The 14,699-nt window shown below is 36.3% G+C and overlaps 2 protein-coding genes across 3 annotated transcripts in view; one reads left to right on the top strand and one right to left on the bottom strand.

The window, feature by feature from the left end:
• LOC109096994 (CCR4-NOT transcription complex subunit 2) overlaps nucleotides 1-8,511 on the bottom strand; it is a 13,272-nt gene extending 4,761 nt beyond the window's left edge. Inside the window, exons 1-6 of one of the 2 annotated variants that reach the window (XM_042753466.1) lie at nucleotides 8,366-8,511; nucleotides 7,204-7,326; nucleotides 4,313-4,385; nucleotides 4,041-4,188; nucleotides 3,783-3,962; nucleotides 1-39 (exon numbers count right to left, since the gene is read on the bottom strand). The exon at nucleotides 1-39 is cut by the window's left edge and continues 38 nt beyond it. In XM_042753466.1, coding sequence (XP_042609400.1) covers nucleotides 1-39; nucleotides 3,783-3,962; nucleotides 4,041-4,188; nucleotides 4,313-4,385; nucleotides 7,204-7,314 — 551 coding nt within the window. In that variant the 5' untranslated portion in view covers nucleotides 7,315-7,326; nucleotides 8,366-8,511. The remainder of the gene's footprint in view (nucleotides 40-3,782; nucleotides 3,963-4,040; nucleotides 4,189-4,312; nucleotides 4,386-7,203; nucleotides 7,327-8,365) is intronic. The other variant, XM_042753467.1, reaches the window with a different exon arrangement.
• A 3,666-nt stretch (nucleotides 8,512-12,177) lies between these two features.
• Nucleotides 12,178-14,115, top strand: lrrc10 (leucine rich repeat containing 10). Its single transcript, XM_042753475.1, has 2 exons — nucleotides 12,178-12,320; nucleotides 12,921-14,115. The coding sequence occupies exon 2, from the start codon at nucleotides 12,930-12,932 to the stop codon at nucleotides 13,755-13,757; it is 828 nt and encodes a 275-aa protein (XP_042609409.1). The 5' UTR covers nucleotides 12,178-12,320; nucleotides 12,921-12,929; the 3' UTR covers nucleotides 13,758-14,115.
• Nucleotides 14,116-14,699: the final 584 nt, after the last annotated feature.

A 14,699-nucleotide genomic window follows, 5' to 3' on the forward strand; every position in this document is an offset into this window, starting at 1 on the left:
CCAAACCCCTGGCTCCGGCCCATTCCAAATCCTGACATACTACAACGACACACATGAGGATTTGACCCCTTTGTTAAGGTCAGTCTTAATCAGTCTTGATTGGCCTTATCTTGGCCTAAGATGAAAGTTAATTAAAATACACATATATATGTATTTAAGATTAGGAGAAGCCACTTTTTAACATCATCTTTCAGCAATAAACAAAAGAAGTGTATCGATGACAGGAGTTGTCGAACAAGCTTTCATGGTACATATCAACCATAATGTTGCCCAAAAAAGCCTTATAAAATATCAAATTTCACATTATGCATTTTAATATATATATGTATTCAAAAAAAAGTTTGGGGTTGATACTTTTTCATTTTTAATCAAATACATGCATTTTAATGCTTTGCAAACTTACACATTTGGTTTTCTATGACATTTGTTGCTGACTGTCATAATGGGCTGAATATACAAACCTCTGATATTTATTTATTTATATAATGGGCTGAATATACAAACCAATCAGCATATATTTTTTATTTATTTATTTATTTTATTTTAGTCTTTGCGTTTCCAGTATAATTACAATAATAAGGGATGTACAACATCCATGGTTCAATACGTGCTTGTGATCTGCGGCTTTTCGGTTTTGCGTTTTGATCATTTCTGTGCGTTTTATTTCACTTCGAATTGACTGTTTTTGTGGGCCCATCGGTCTACGAGCTGAGATGAGGAAACTCCTCCCTGCTTGTAAAGTGCATTTGAAAAAGCAACACAGCCAAACATCTTCAGTTGTAATGACTTGTATTAAGAAGTGTTTCTAAACTTGTTTTCCAACAAAAGAAAACTTTATAACATTATATAATGTTTTTACTCCACAACATCAGTTGAGTGTTAGAATTAACTCCCTTTTGTGATCTGATGTGGCTTCTCATCACAGAATGAGGGAGAAAATATATTTATACTGTCAAAAAGGCTAGGTCGATTAGCTATAAATATACTTAATTATTATGAAAATACCCAAGGTGGCTTGAAGAACACAGATAAACTATACATTGTCGCAGGATAGTGTTTATTGTTTTCATGTCTCTCATCATTCAAAATGTTTCTATTTTTTTTTAGTTACAATGGCTATATTAACATGCACACTTTTTGTTTCAATTGGACTGAATTCATTACGATTTATAAATCTGAGTGTAGTGTCTACATGAACGCTAAATAAAGTAATTGGGTTGATGTGCATGTTTATATGTCACAAGCTTCAAATCGGAATTGATTTTTTTTTTAACATGCGCACACTGCAAAAAAAAAAAAAAAAAAGCATTTCTCACTGTTTGCACATAATAACCACTCTCCTACACCGTTTCTTTATTTGTTTTAAACAGCATTAATATTTATCCATTTCTCAAACAGATCGATTAAGGTGTTTACATGAAGGCTCTTCAGTCCGACTGAGCCATCAATCCGATTACAAATAGATTATTTGGTTGCATGTAAACGTAGCCACTGATAGCTGAATGCCTATGTCCATATTAAAGGGATACTCCAACCCAAAATGAAAATGTTGTCATTAATCACTTACCCCCAAGTCGTTCCAAACTCGTTAAAACTTTGTTCGTCTTCGAATATTTTATAAGATATTTTGGATGAAAACCAGGAGGCTTGTGACTGTCCCATAGACTTGCAAGTAAAATACACTGTCAAGGTCCATAAAAGTATGAAAAGCATCGTCAGAATAGTGGCGCTACGGTGATGTGGAGAGACACAGAGGAGACAAATTGTTGAATAAAGTCGTTATTTTTGTTTTATTCGCATACAGAAAGTATTCTCGTCGCTTCATAATGTTATGGTTGAATCACTGATGGCAGATGGACTATTCTGACTATGCTTTTCATACTTTTCTGGATCTTGACAGTATAAGATACTTGGCAGTCTATGGGACAGTCACAGGCCTCCCGGATTTCATCCAAAATATCTTAAATTGTGTTCCGAAGACGAAAAAAGCTTTTACGGGTTTGGAATGACATGTGGGTAAGTGATTAATGACAACATTTTCATTTTGGGATAGAGTATCCCTTTAAGAATTTCTTGGAGCATAAAAAGTTCTAATATTTCTATTACTTCTATTACTTAGTTTATGTGTGAGGGTGCCCTTCGGCTTCTAGTACGAATGAAAGAGACATTGCATGTGTTTATAGCGCTCAATGGCCAATCCATCCTATTTTAGAAAAATAATACTTCTCTCAAAAGAAATTTGAAGTAGACATATGGCAATCCATTTTTAAAAAATTGTTTTAAAGGTGACATATCATGAAAATCTTTATTTTTTCTGTGTTTAGGTGCTATAATTGGGTCTCCAGTACATCTACCAACCCAGAAAACATGAAAAAGGACAACCCAGTAACTTTGTTTTGGTAAGCTTTGTTCTGCAAGTCTCTGAAAAAATGATTGTCAGATTTCACACCCTCTGTGATGTGGTGAGGGGATCTTATTATGATATTACACCCCTTAATCTGCACGTTTCCTCCCATGGCACCGTCAATGTGTTTTTAAGCGACAACAGTGTATCAGCTCTAATGTCATGGTGAAGGTTTGTGCTAAGCATGCTAACTGCTCTTTCTTTGGCTGCACTGACGAGTCCCAACATCAGAGGAGACAAAAGAGCAGTGGATTTATTGATTCATTTACTGTATATTATGCTGCTGCCACACAGATTTAATATAAACATGTGATTTCTTTCCCAGCTGTTTACATTCACTGACATAACTGACAGTTTTTGTAACTCATGTGTGATTTTAACATAAACTTGTCTGTATTTGACAGTTTAAGCACAAGAAGAGAACTTCATTTAGTACTCACATCAGCTTTCTGTGCACGTGCTTCGGATATGTGTGCTCAGAAAACCGTATATCAGAAGTCTAAACTAATATGGTTTAAAATGCATGATTTCAGCATGAAAGACAAAACAAAACAAATGTTTTTAGCAGAGTACCTGAGGTACAAGCTGTAAAGGCACAGCCCTATTCTGGAAAAGGGGGCGGGGAGCAGCATCTCATTAGCATTTAGAGACATATGCACTAAAATGGCGTGTTTCTGCTTCCACTCAAAATAGGTATTTTCAAAATTATATATATAAAAAAAAAAAAAAAGATTTGTGGGGTATATTGAGCTGAAACTTCACAGACACATTCTGGGGATACCTGAGACTTTTATTGCATATTGTAAAAAGGGTCTCCTTTAAAAAAGTGCATTTTAAGTGAGTTATGTATTGAACCGTGGGTTAATTGTATTGTTGCATCCCTAATAATAATAGCACAATTTGCTGAAAATAAAAACTGACAAATTTTAAAATACATAAAAGTATACATTTAAAATTAGATATGAAAATATACAATATAATTGTAATATTATATTATACTATATTGTGTTTTATATATTTTTAACATATATTACTTAAAATATTTTATAATAGAATCTTGTCTCAACAGTAAGGACTGAGGGTTGGGCAAGTAGTTTTTTACTACGCAAACCCTCAATCCTTACAGTTGAGCCAAAACATTCTATTATTGTGGCAAATAAAAGCACTTTACATTGCAATTCACAACTTAAAAGTCACTTTATAATTAGTTTCATTCCCATATCATTGAGCACAATCTGACCACCTTCCTGGCACTGCTAATTCTGTACAGGTGAGTTTAAGTTCTTTTTAAATAATACACCTACTCAGCTGACAGTCCTAAAACGTCTTACCAAAGCAAGTGGTTTGCTATCGCTATCTCTCGTGTAACCATTCTTACCTGTTGATGGTGAATGGCTGGCGTGCTGGCTGCTGCTTGGGCATGCAGATAATGCTGGGAGAGCTGCGGTTAGGGCTACCCAGGCCAGAGCTGCCCATGCTGTTGGTCCTGCCACTCATGCCCATGCCCTGCCCTACCTGCGAACTCATCATGTTCCTGGAGTTCATAGGCAGGATGCCCCTGCGGAACACCAGCAAGGCCGGGATTTAACAGATCACATCATAAATCAACATAAATCAAGCAGAGGAGATGGCGTACCTGTTCGGCGAAGGTGGTGTGTGGAGGGACATTGTTGGGACGCCTGTTGTCGGAGTGCTATGGCTCGGTAACTGAGTGCCTTGTGTTAAATTCCGGTTCAGTTGAGGGTTGTTGTTGCTCATGCCCCTTATTGAGAAACCTAGTGTACCTACAAAATCAGTCGGGAAAGAAACACTGATCAGTTGGTGCTCAGAATCTGAGTACATGGTGTTTCTACTAGCATCACAACCATTTTTTCAGTGCTAGAAGCCTTACTGAAGACTTGTACTCACTTTGCGGACCATACAAACTCGCACCAAGCTGTGACAATTGACTTGACGATGACGGCGAGGGAGATGGCAGCATCTGAAAACCCAGAGAAGTTAGAACATCTCATTTGAATTTGCATGTTTTTTTTAACATTACGTGAAACCTATTTATATTTACATAAAAACATATTTCCATACACACTACAGTTCAAAAGTTAATGGTCGGTAAGAGCTTTTTATGTTTTTGAAAGAAGACTTTTAAGCACATTATGCTTTTATGTCAGCAATTATTTGAACAGAAATACAGTCCTATAATTAAATATTATTACAACTTAAAAGAAACATTTTCTATTTGAATATATTTTAAAAAGTAATTTTTACCTGAGATGGCAAAGCTAAATTTTCTTGATTGTCACCCGATCCTTCAGAAATCATTCTAATAGGCCAATCTGCTGCTCAAGAAACACTTCTTATTTTTATAAATCTTGAAAGCAGTGCTGCTTAATATTTTCATAAAAACTGTGCTACAATTTTTTCAGGATTATTTTAGGAATAGAATGTTTAAAAGAACAGCATTTATTTGAAATAATCTTTTGTAACCTTAGTTATAAAGGTCTTTACTGACAGTTTGGATCAATCTAATGCATTCTTGCTGAATCAAAATATTAAAATCTTTTGAACAGTAGTGTATATTTCTCACATATTTCTCTCAATTTCACTTACTGACAAATGAAAGGCGCTTTTTTTTTGAGCTAATGAAAACATAATGAAGAACAAATGATATACATAGACGTGTATTTGCTTCATCTGTGTATTTTATCACTGTAATGCTGCCATTCAGAATGACAGTAAATGAAGTTTGTCAAAACTTGCAGTTCAGTTCTCCTCATAAAACGGCTAAAGTGTAGTGTTTTCAGTACACAAAATGCCATCTGCACCTATATGTACCATCAACATTCATAATTAAATCATAATTGTTTTCACCATGATTCTTGGACATGCTCCCAAATTATGACTTTATGTGTGCTCAACTCAGAAATATGACCATTCTGACTTGACATCACTTAAATGCATTAAAAATAGCCTCAGTAATGTAATTATCAAAAAATGTTTAGAATCATATGTTAATGAAGGTATAGATTACTTGAGTCACTTAGATTATTAAAGTGCCCCTATTATGCCACTTCCAATATTGCCTTTCATGCAGTGTGTAATGCAGCTGTATGTGAATGTAAACGATCTGCAAGGTTGTAAAGTCGAAAGAATACGATTCTCTACAACCTAAACGAGTCATTAAAAAAATCGACTCTGAACAGCCTAAACGAGTCGTTAGTTATTCGAATCCCACTACCGTGATGGCTACACTTCACGGGGTAACACATTTGCATAATGCGCACCTATGTTCTACGTTGGCCAGCAGCGAACAACTTGACCCCATCCACAAACACGTCATTCTACTGACGACTGCTTCTCTAATCTCAGGGAGTAAAAAATTTAATAAAAAAACCTCAGGGAGTTCAACGCAGAATTCACTAAACACTTGCTCTTGAAAGATATTTGGACCAGCTGGCTCCACTGAATCACAAGTATGATAAATAATAGATGTTTATATTTTCTATCGAGCATTGAAAATACAGAACTACTGAAACAGGTGTATCGTTTCCAACACGCGCGGTAGACCAATCACAACAGACTGGGCCATCTGACCAATCAGAGCAGAGCAGGCTCACGGAAAAAAGGGGTTTAGAGAGACTGAATCTTAGAACTGCTTCGAACGAATCATTTGAGAATCGCTGGAAAATGAGGTGATATTAAATGCATATTTTGAGAAAACAAAAGCGTTTTTGACCTTGCTTGCATGTAATCCTATTGTAGGAGAATCCCAAAACAATATTAGGAACTGAAAAAATGGCATAATAGGGGCACTTTAAGTTAATAAATTATTTTGGCAAATATAGGGTATTTCATTTTTATTTTGACTAATGTGTTATAAATATTTTAAAATACATTATTGATATACACTACCAGTCAAATGTTTTTGAACAGTAAGATTTTAAATGTTTTTTAAATAATTCTCTTCTGCTCACCAAGCATGTATTTATTTGATCCAAAGTACAGCAAAAGCAGAAATATTGTGAAATATTTTACTATTTAAAAGAACAGCTTTCTATTTGAATATATTTTAAAATGTTATTTATTCCTGTGATATCAAAGCTGAATTTTTAGCATCCAGAAATCATTCTAATATCCTGATTTGCATATTATTAAATTGAAAACAGCTGAGTATAATTTTTTCAGATCTCTTTGATGAATAGACAGTTCAGAAGAACAGCATTTATCTGAAATAGAACTCTATTGTAACATTATAAACGTCTTTATCATCACGTTTGATTAATTTAAAGTATCCTTTCTAAATACATAAGTACTAATGTCTATAATTTCTTTCCTCCCCAAAAAACTCAACTGTTTTAAATATTGATAATAATAATAATAAATGTTTCCTGAACAGCAAGTCAGCATAATAAAATGATTTCTGAAGGATCACGTGACACTGAAGACTAAAGTAATGATGCTGGAAATGTAGCTTTGACCACAGGAATAAATTACATTTTAAAATATATTCAATTAGAAAGCAGTTTTTATATATATATATATATATATATATATATATATATATATATAAAGCACAAGGGAACTCTTTAAAAAAACATAAAAAATCTTACCGTTCAAAAACTTTTGACTGGTAGCGTATCAGTTTTAAATATATTTTTTGTTGGTCAGGTCAGTGAAGAAATTGACAGTGCAAGTGAAATAAAAAATATTAAGCTTATAATAATTTAATATTCCATCTTTCTATAAGACCTCCAGCCAACAAAAGGATTTGACAATGAACAGCAGCAGTGATATTAACATACGTCTTTCTCCGATCGATGCGGGAACATTGAAGTCTGGGCATAGTATATGCTCTCGTCAGGGTAGTCACTTTCGACCCCCTCCCCAAACTTCTTTCTCTGTGCACTGAACATTCCGTTTGTCACCTACAGAAGAGAAGAGAGGGTTAAAACCAAGATATTTAATCCCTGACCCAAAATCATGTCAAGTGGACATATCATTAAGAAGTGCTTCAATACAGCACAACTGAGAACTTGTAATAAATAATGAATTACCACTGCAGAACAAGACCCAGGGCTATATGTTGATTTAAGTGCATTGTAAAAAAGTACAGGCTATTTTGTCAACTCACTTTACACCTAAATCATACAATTAGGAGGTGTAAGATTAAACTTAAATGTACTTTAGCGTACAGTCTTATGCTATAAGAACATTTAGACCTACTATTGCGGCACGTTGTTAAATAAATCATTTATCCGTCTTTTCGAAACAACGCAGATATTTGCCGTATGGTTGGAAAACAAATAAATATCACTTTCCAAGCTGACACCTGATAACAAACACAGAAACAGCTTAATACACCAGCTAAATCCGTGAAAAACATCAATTACTTAATAGCCAGATACTTCAACATACTCACGTTTCCATGTACCGTAACGTTATTAATATTACAACGGATTCCTACATGTGGGAATGTTACGAACACAATTACAGAGAGAAATAAATCAAAAGGATAATCGCATGTCGCGAAATGTTCTCATTTATATAAGCTAGTTAGCTGTCTCGTTAGCTGTTAAGCTGCTAACTACAAATATGACATTTTCGCCATAAATAACGATTTGTATGGAAACCAAAACACCCTGGACCACTAAATCTATATTAGTCGTGGTGCTTCTGTTTTATAACAGATGTCTAGACGTGTATAATACATGTATCTATCTGTTTGAATGGTTTAGGCCTGTGTTTAAGCTGTCTGTTTTTGTTAGCGCTCCGCGCTAGTCGGCTAACTCCGGCCTCGAACAAAAACAGAAACCAGTAAAGCCGTGCAAACGTGTCAATGCATTCATTCAGCTACTAAATATCTGATTGGATATGCGCACAAAGCTGCAAATGTTAATTTGGCTCTGCATATGTGAAGCAAACCCTGTTGTGCAATGTTTTTTGTTGAAAAAGGAATTGACTAACCGCATTAATTTACCCTCTCCTCGCAGATCCAAGATGGCTGTGTATCCTACAGGCGAGAATGCTGGGGCACTAGCCTTTACCCTCTGACCCCTTGACCTTCCGTTTATTTCATTCCAGACTGAAAATTGTGCTGGACACTGTCTGCTGGATACTAGACACTCTACAGGACACTTGTGAAGTTTTTTATTATGTTACAATGGGATGAAACGGTTAGACTGTAGTCACTTTTTAATACCTGAAACATCAATCTGCTATTTAACAAACTCTGCTAAGAGTACAGATTATTTTATAATTATTTAGAATATTTATAATGTATATTTTACATCTACAGCCAAATGCAGGTAACACACTGAATTCATGATTTGAGCTGTTTGACACAAGGGGTGTGATTATGTCTATAAGGTCTGTTTCTTGTCAGCAGGTTGTAAATAACGAATAAGGTATATTTATAAAGAGATTATTGTGAAAATATGTGCAAATCTTACATCATATTAAAGGGGCTTCCTTAAATAATGTTAACCTATCTAAGAAATTATTTCAGCTTACTACAAAACATAAAGTCTAGTATTATTTCAGTTCTGATCTTTAGCAGGGGAAAATATAGTCAAAATAGATTATAATCCTATTTTTATTTCATGGTGTTTTGTAAAATATGCTTTTATGTAACAACATACAAATGTAGAGTGAACTATATGAATTGTTTGTGGGAGACATCTGTCACTTCCTCATGCAGTAAAAGGCTCCCAAATACATTCAATTCAGTAAATCTGCCCGAATCCAGAAGATTTAAGATATTCATAGCTATAGTTTACAGTTTTGGTTCCTTTCTACATAGATTAATTATCATTTAGATGTAAACGTGATCTTTCTCGTCATCTTAACTTTGTTCTGCTGAGAACGCAAAGCTCACTGTTAAATGATGAGGCGAGCAAAACCTGTAGGTCTGAAACTCTTACATCGTACATTTCACATCTGCAGCCAAGCGCAGGTGAAAATTAATATTATACAGGTCCTTCTCAAAAAATTAGCATATTGTGAAAAAGTTCATTATTTTCCATAATGTAATGATAAAAATTAAACTTTCATATATTTTAGATTCATTGCACACCAACTGAAATATTTCAGGTCTTTTATTGTTTTAATACTGATGATTTTGGCATACAGCTCATGAAAACCCAAAATTCCTATCTCAAAAAATTAGCATATCATGAAAAGGTTCTCTAAACGAGCTATTAACCTAATCATCTGAATCAACTAATTAACTCTAAACACCTGCAAAAGATTCCTGAGGCTTTTAAAAACTCCCAGCCTGGTTCATTACTCAAAACCGCAATCATGGGTAAGACTGCCGACCTGACTGCTGTCCAGAAGGCCATCATTGACACCCTCAAGCGAGAGGGTAAGACACAGAAAGAAATTTATGAACGAATAGGCTGTTCCCAGAGTGCTGTATCAAGGCACCTCAGTGGGAAGTCTGTGGGAAGGAAAAAGTGTGGCAAAAAACGCTGCACAACGAGAAGAGGTGACCGGACCCTGAGGAAGATTGTGGAGAAGGACCGATTCCAGACCTTGGGGGACCTGCGGAAGCAGTGGACTGAGTCTGGAGTAGAAACATCCAGAGCCACCGTGCACAGGTGTGTGCTGGTTTGAACCAGAAACAGCGGCAGAAGCGCCTGACCTGGGCTACAGAGAAGCAGCACTGGACTGTTGTGGTCAGTGGTGGACAGTGGTCCAAAGTACTTTTTTCGGATGAAAGCAAATTTTGCATGTCATTCGGAAATCAAGGTGCCAGAGTCTGGAGGAAGACTGGGGAGAAGGAAATGCCAAAATGCCTGAAGTCCAGTGTCAAGTACCCACAGTCAGTGATGGTCTGGGGTGCCATGTCAGCTGTTGGTGTTGGTCCACTGTGTTTTATCAAGGGCAGGGTCAATGCAGCTAGCTATCAGGAGATTTTAGAGCACTTCATGCTTCCATCTGCTGAAAAGCTTTATGGAGATGAAGATTTCGTTTTTCAGCACGACCTGGCACCTGCTCACAGTGCCAAAACCACTGGTAAATGGTTTACTGACCATGGTATTACTGTGCTCAATTGGCCTGCCAACTCTCCTGACCTGAACCCCATAGAGAATCTGTGGGATATTGTGAAGAGAAAGTTGAGAGACGCAAGACCCAACACTCTGGATGAGCTTAAGGCCGCTATCGAAGCATCCTGGGCCTCCATAACACCTCAGCAGTGCCACAGGCTGATTGCCTCCATGCCACGCCGCATTGAAGCAGTCATTTCTGCAAAAGGATTCCCGACCAAGTATTTAGTGCATAACTGAACATAATTATTTGAAGGTTGACTTTTTTTTGTATTAAAAACACTTTTCTTTTATTGGTCGGATGAAATATGCTAATTTTTTGAGATAGGAATTTTGGGTTTTCATGAGCTGTATGCCAAAATCATCAGTATTAAAACAATAAAAGACCTGAAATATTTCAGTTGGTGTGCAATGAATCTAAAATATATGAAAGTTTAATTTTATCATTACATTATGGAAAATAATGAACTTTTATCACAATATGCTAATTTTTTGAGAAGGACCTGTATTTGTGCAAGAATGCTTCCATGGGTGCAAGAATGATGGCTGCGCTTGTTTTTAATGTATATATAAATCTCTGTTTTATTTATGTATTTTTAAATACAGTCCCGTCAGCCACTTAGAACAGCCTTAAAGAAGTGGTTAAATAGTCCTTGGAGGATTATGTTGAAAGTTTACATTTTAAATCACATTCAGTTGTGATCTTTTAACTGGTGTGATCCCATTTCTCACTTTCCGTCCGTTCCCTCTACTGTGAAGTGGTACTCAGACCTTTCAGACAGCACTTGAGGGTTCTCAATCGTAGTCTAAATCACTGGAGACCTTTGATAGACCACTAAATAACTAAGCCTTGAGTTATGAGAAGAATGACTGGGAGTGCAAAATCATCCAGTGTTGCATTTGCTCATAGAAGTGATTTACAGTACTACTTTTGGATTAAGTATCAACATTAATTTTTAATAGGGAGGAAAATTATATCTTAAGTGTAGAAAACACTCATAAAGCAATTTTGTGCAAGCCTGGTCTGATCTTAAAGGTGACCCTATTAAAATCTAATAAGTGAAGTAATAGTAAAAAGGTCATTAACATAAACCTTATTTTTTATTTTGTCTGGATCTTTTAATTGATTAAAAATACATTTAAATGGATTCCATACATACAATGCTTTTTATAACGAGCATGTTTTTCATTTAATATTTTTTAATGTTTATTTAAGCCTCGTTAAAAGTATTAAATTCTTTAGAATAATTCAAATGCATAATTATGTATATATATATATATATATATATATATATATATATATATATATATAATAAGATTTTTTAAACTTTCACTATAAATCATATATATTAATATATGCAATAAATATATATAATTCAGAAATTGTATGTATATTATAATATTTTGATATAATATTTTTAATGTCCTATCCCTATATATTCTTAAACATCCTAAAACCAAATACTGTGGTATGCTACATGATATCAACAGCCTCTGTTGATTGTCCATAACTGGGCAAGTCTTATCTTTAAGGGTGGTGCACTCAAGTGGTCTCTGTTATGTAGAGGGTCCTGACTGAGATAAGAACCTAAATAGAAGGTCTCCGATGACCCTCAAATTCCTTAATCACACGACAACTTTAGGCTTATCACAGCTCCCGGTCAGCTCCACCTTCCAGCGCTGGAAGAAATCATTTATCCGGAATGGGGAGGAGCGTGTGGGATGTCATCTCTCGTGCTCTCTGCGACTGGCAGGGCAGAGGTGTCAGCAGAACACAGGAGCATGAAACACCACACTGCCGCCCATCGTCTCATACCTTGTGACAAAAAATCTTGATGGTAAATGAAGATCTGCGTTTTTTCGGCAACCTGGTAAGACGAAAGGAACATTCAAGTTTTTATCTTGTCTTTTCATTGTGCCATTCATAAGACTGGTCTACACTTTTAAAACTATGGGTTCTTTATTGGCATTTATGGTTCCGTGAAGAACCTTCAGCATTCCATTCCACAAAAGGTTCTTTATAGAGGAATTTTCTTTTTTGGATTTTTATGTTCTTCACACTAAGAAAAAAAGGTTCTATTAAGAACTGGTCACTGAAATGTTCTTCGGAGAACCAAAATGTTTTTATCAATGGGATTGCTGTGAAAACCTCCTTTTGGACTCTTTGTTTTTAAGAGTGTACACTCTTAAAAATAAAGGTGCTTAAAAGGTTCTTCGCAGTGATGCCATAGAAGAACCATTTTTGGTTCCACAAAGAACCATTCAGTCAAAGGTTCTTTAAAGAACCAGCTCTTTCTTACCTTTTTATAATCTTCTTTTGCCACAAACCGTTTTAAATTTGTGAAACCGAAAGGTTCTTCAGATGTTAAAGGTTCTTTATGGAACCATTTAGACAAAAAAAGGTTCTTCTAACCTATGGCATTGTGAAGCACCTTTATTTTTAAGAGTGTACCCTTATTTTGTTTCTGAAGATACCATGAATGTGGACCGAGAAAATGGGAAATGTTGTGCGAGGTGCTGTCGCCTTCGTGCCCTCCGAGAGATGTCAACGTTTCTTAGTAGGCGACTTGAAGGAGATGCCCCTTGATCGTACTCTAGACCTGAGTAGCCGGCAGTTGCGTCGCCTTCCAGTCAGAGCTTCTGCCTTTGATGAACTGGTCAAACTCTACCTGAGCGACAACCACCTGAGCAACCTGCCGCCAGAACTGCGAAACCTGCAGAAGCTCCAGCTTCTAGCCTTGGACTTCAACTGTTTCGAGGAGCTTCCTCTGGTCGTATGCAGCCTCGTTCAGCTAAACATCCTCTATCTCGGTAATAACCGACTGTACAGACTGCCCAAGGAACTGCAGCAACTCACCGAGCTTAAAACCTTGTGGCTGGAGACCAACTGCTTCACCAAGTTTCCTCGAGTAATATGTGAGCTTCCCAACATCAAGACCCTGCATTTGGGATACAACCAGCTACGTAGCTTACCGACCGAGCTTGAGCGACTGGAGGAGCTGCGCAGCATCTGGCTAGCAGGGAACTTGCTAAATGAGTTCCCCCCCGTGCTGCTGAAGATGCATTACTTGGAGGTGATCGATGTGGACCGCAATGGTATTCGCCAGTTTCCATTGCTCACCTGCTTGAGAGGCTTGAAGCTCGTCATCTACGACCACAATCCTTGCGTTAATGCGCCAATGGTGGCAGACGGTGTGAGACGGGTAGGCCGCTGGGCCGACAGCTCTGATGATGAGGAGGAGGAAGGTGATGGAAAGGTTGCCAAAGCAGGTGTGAAGGCACAGGGATCGCTGGAAAAGACCGAGTGAAGAAGATCAGTGAGGAACCATAGATCAAGCAGCTATAAAGAGCATGATGATGCTTATGAGGTTTTAAAACTGCAGAAGGCTGATTAAATACTGAGGCCACTGCTCTACAAATGTAGTGTCTTTTATTTTTTATATATTTTTATAATATAGTGTTTTGTAGATTTTTGAAGTAGAATAGAAATGATTTAAAATTAAATAGTGGAATTATAGAATTAATGATATTCATAATAAACAATTAGAGCATATAACTGAAATATTTATATTTAAGAATGAAAATTTAATAATTTACACATCATTTTTTTCTGCCCATTTGTAACACAGATGCTTATGTAATTAAAGGGAACCAATTTTCTTGAAATGAAGCAAGTCAAAGTGCTTTCATTCTTTCTTATTGTGACATTATTTATGGTACTCCATGAAATCACAACATAAAATTGATCTGTAGTAAGTATTTTCAGATCGCAGGGATTTGTTCATTCAGTCAGTTTTCTAAGTTTTCCACGTCCGTTCAGTGAATCTGTTCAGTGAGGTTGGCCGTGTCAGTGATAAATGGTGGAATTCTAACAATGTGCCCCTGCTCATAAATAATGCAGGTTTCCTGTAACAGATTTGGGTCTCATTTTGATGTAAGACTCTTAATAGATTTTAATCATACTCTTGTGCTCCTGCTTTGTAATATCAAGTCCTGCAGGACACTGTTCACTGCATTCACAGGTAAAGAATCTGTGAACAAGTTAACAAAGGATGACATATAGTTATAAGCAATTTTGCAAAATAGAATCAGTGGCGCAATCCCAAAATCAAGTGTGGATAGTGGTAATATTTTGGTATGATATTTTCAGGCTTGTGAATTAAACCTCACAAATACATGATCTGCACTTAATAGTATACAGTATGTGCAACATAAAACATTAAAGGTGACCCTGGACCACAAAACCAGTC

This window comes from Cyprinus carpio, chromosome B25 (genome assembly GCF_018340385.1).
Source record: "Cyprinus carpio isolate SPL01 chromosome B25, ASM1834038v1, whole genome shotgun sequence".
NCBI classification, from domain to species: Eukaryota; Metazoa; Chordata; class Actinopteri; order Cypriniformes; family Cyprinidae; genus Cyprinus; species Cyprinus carpio.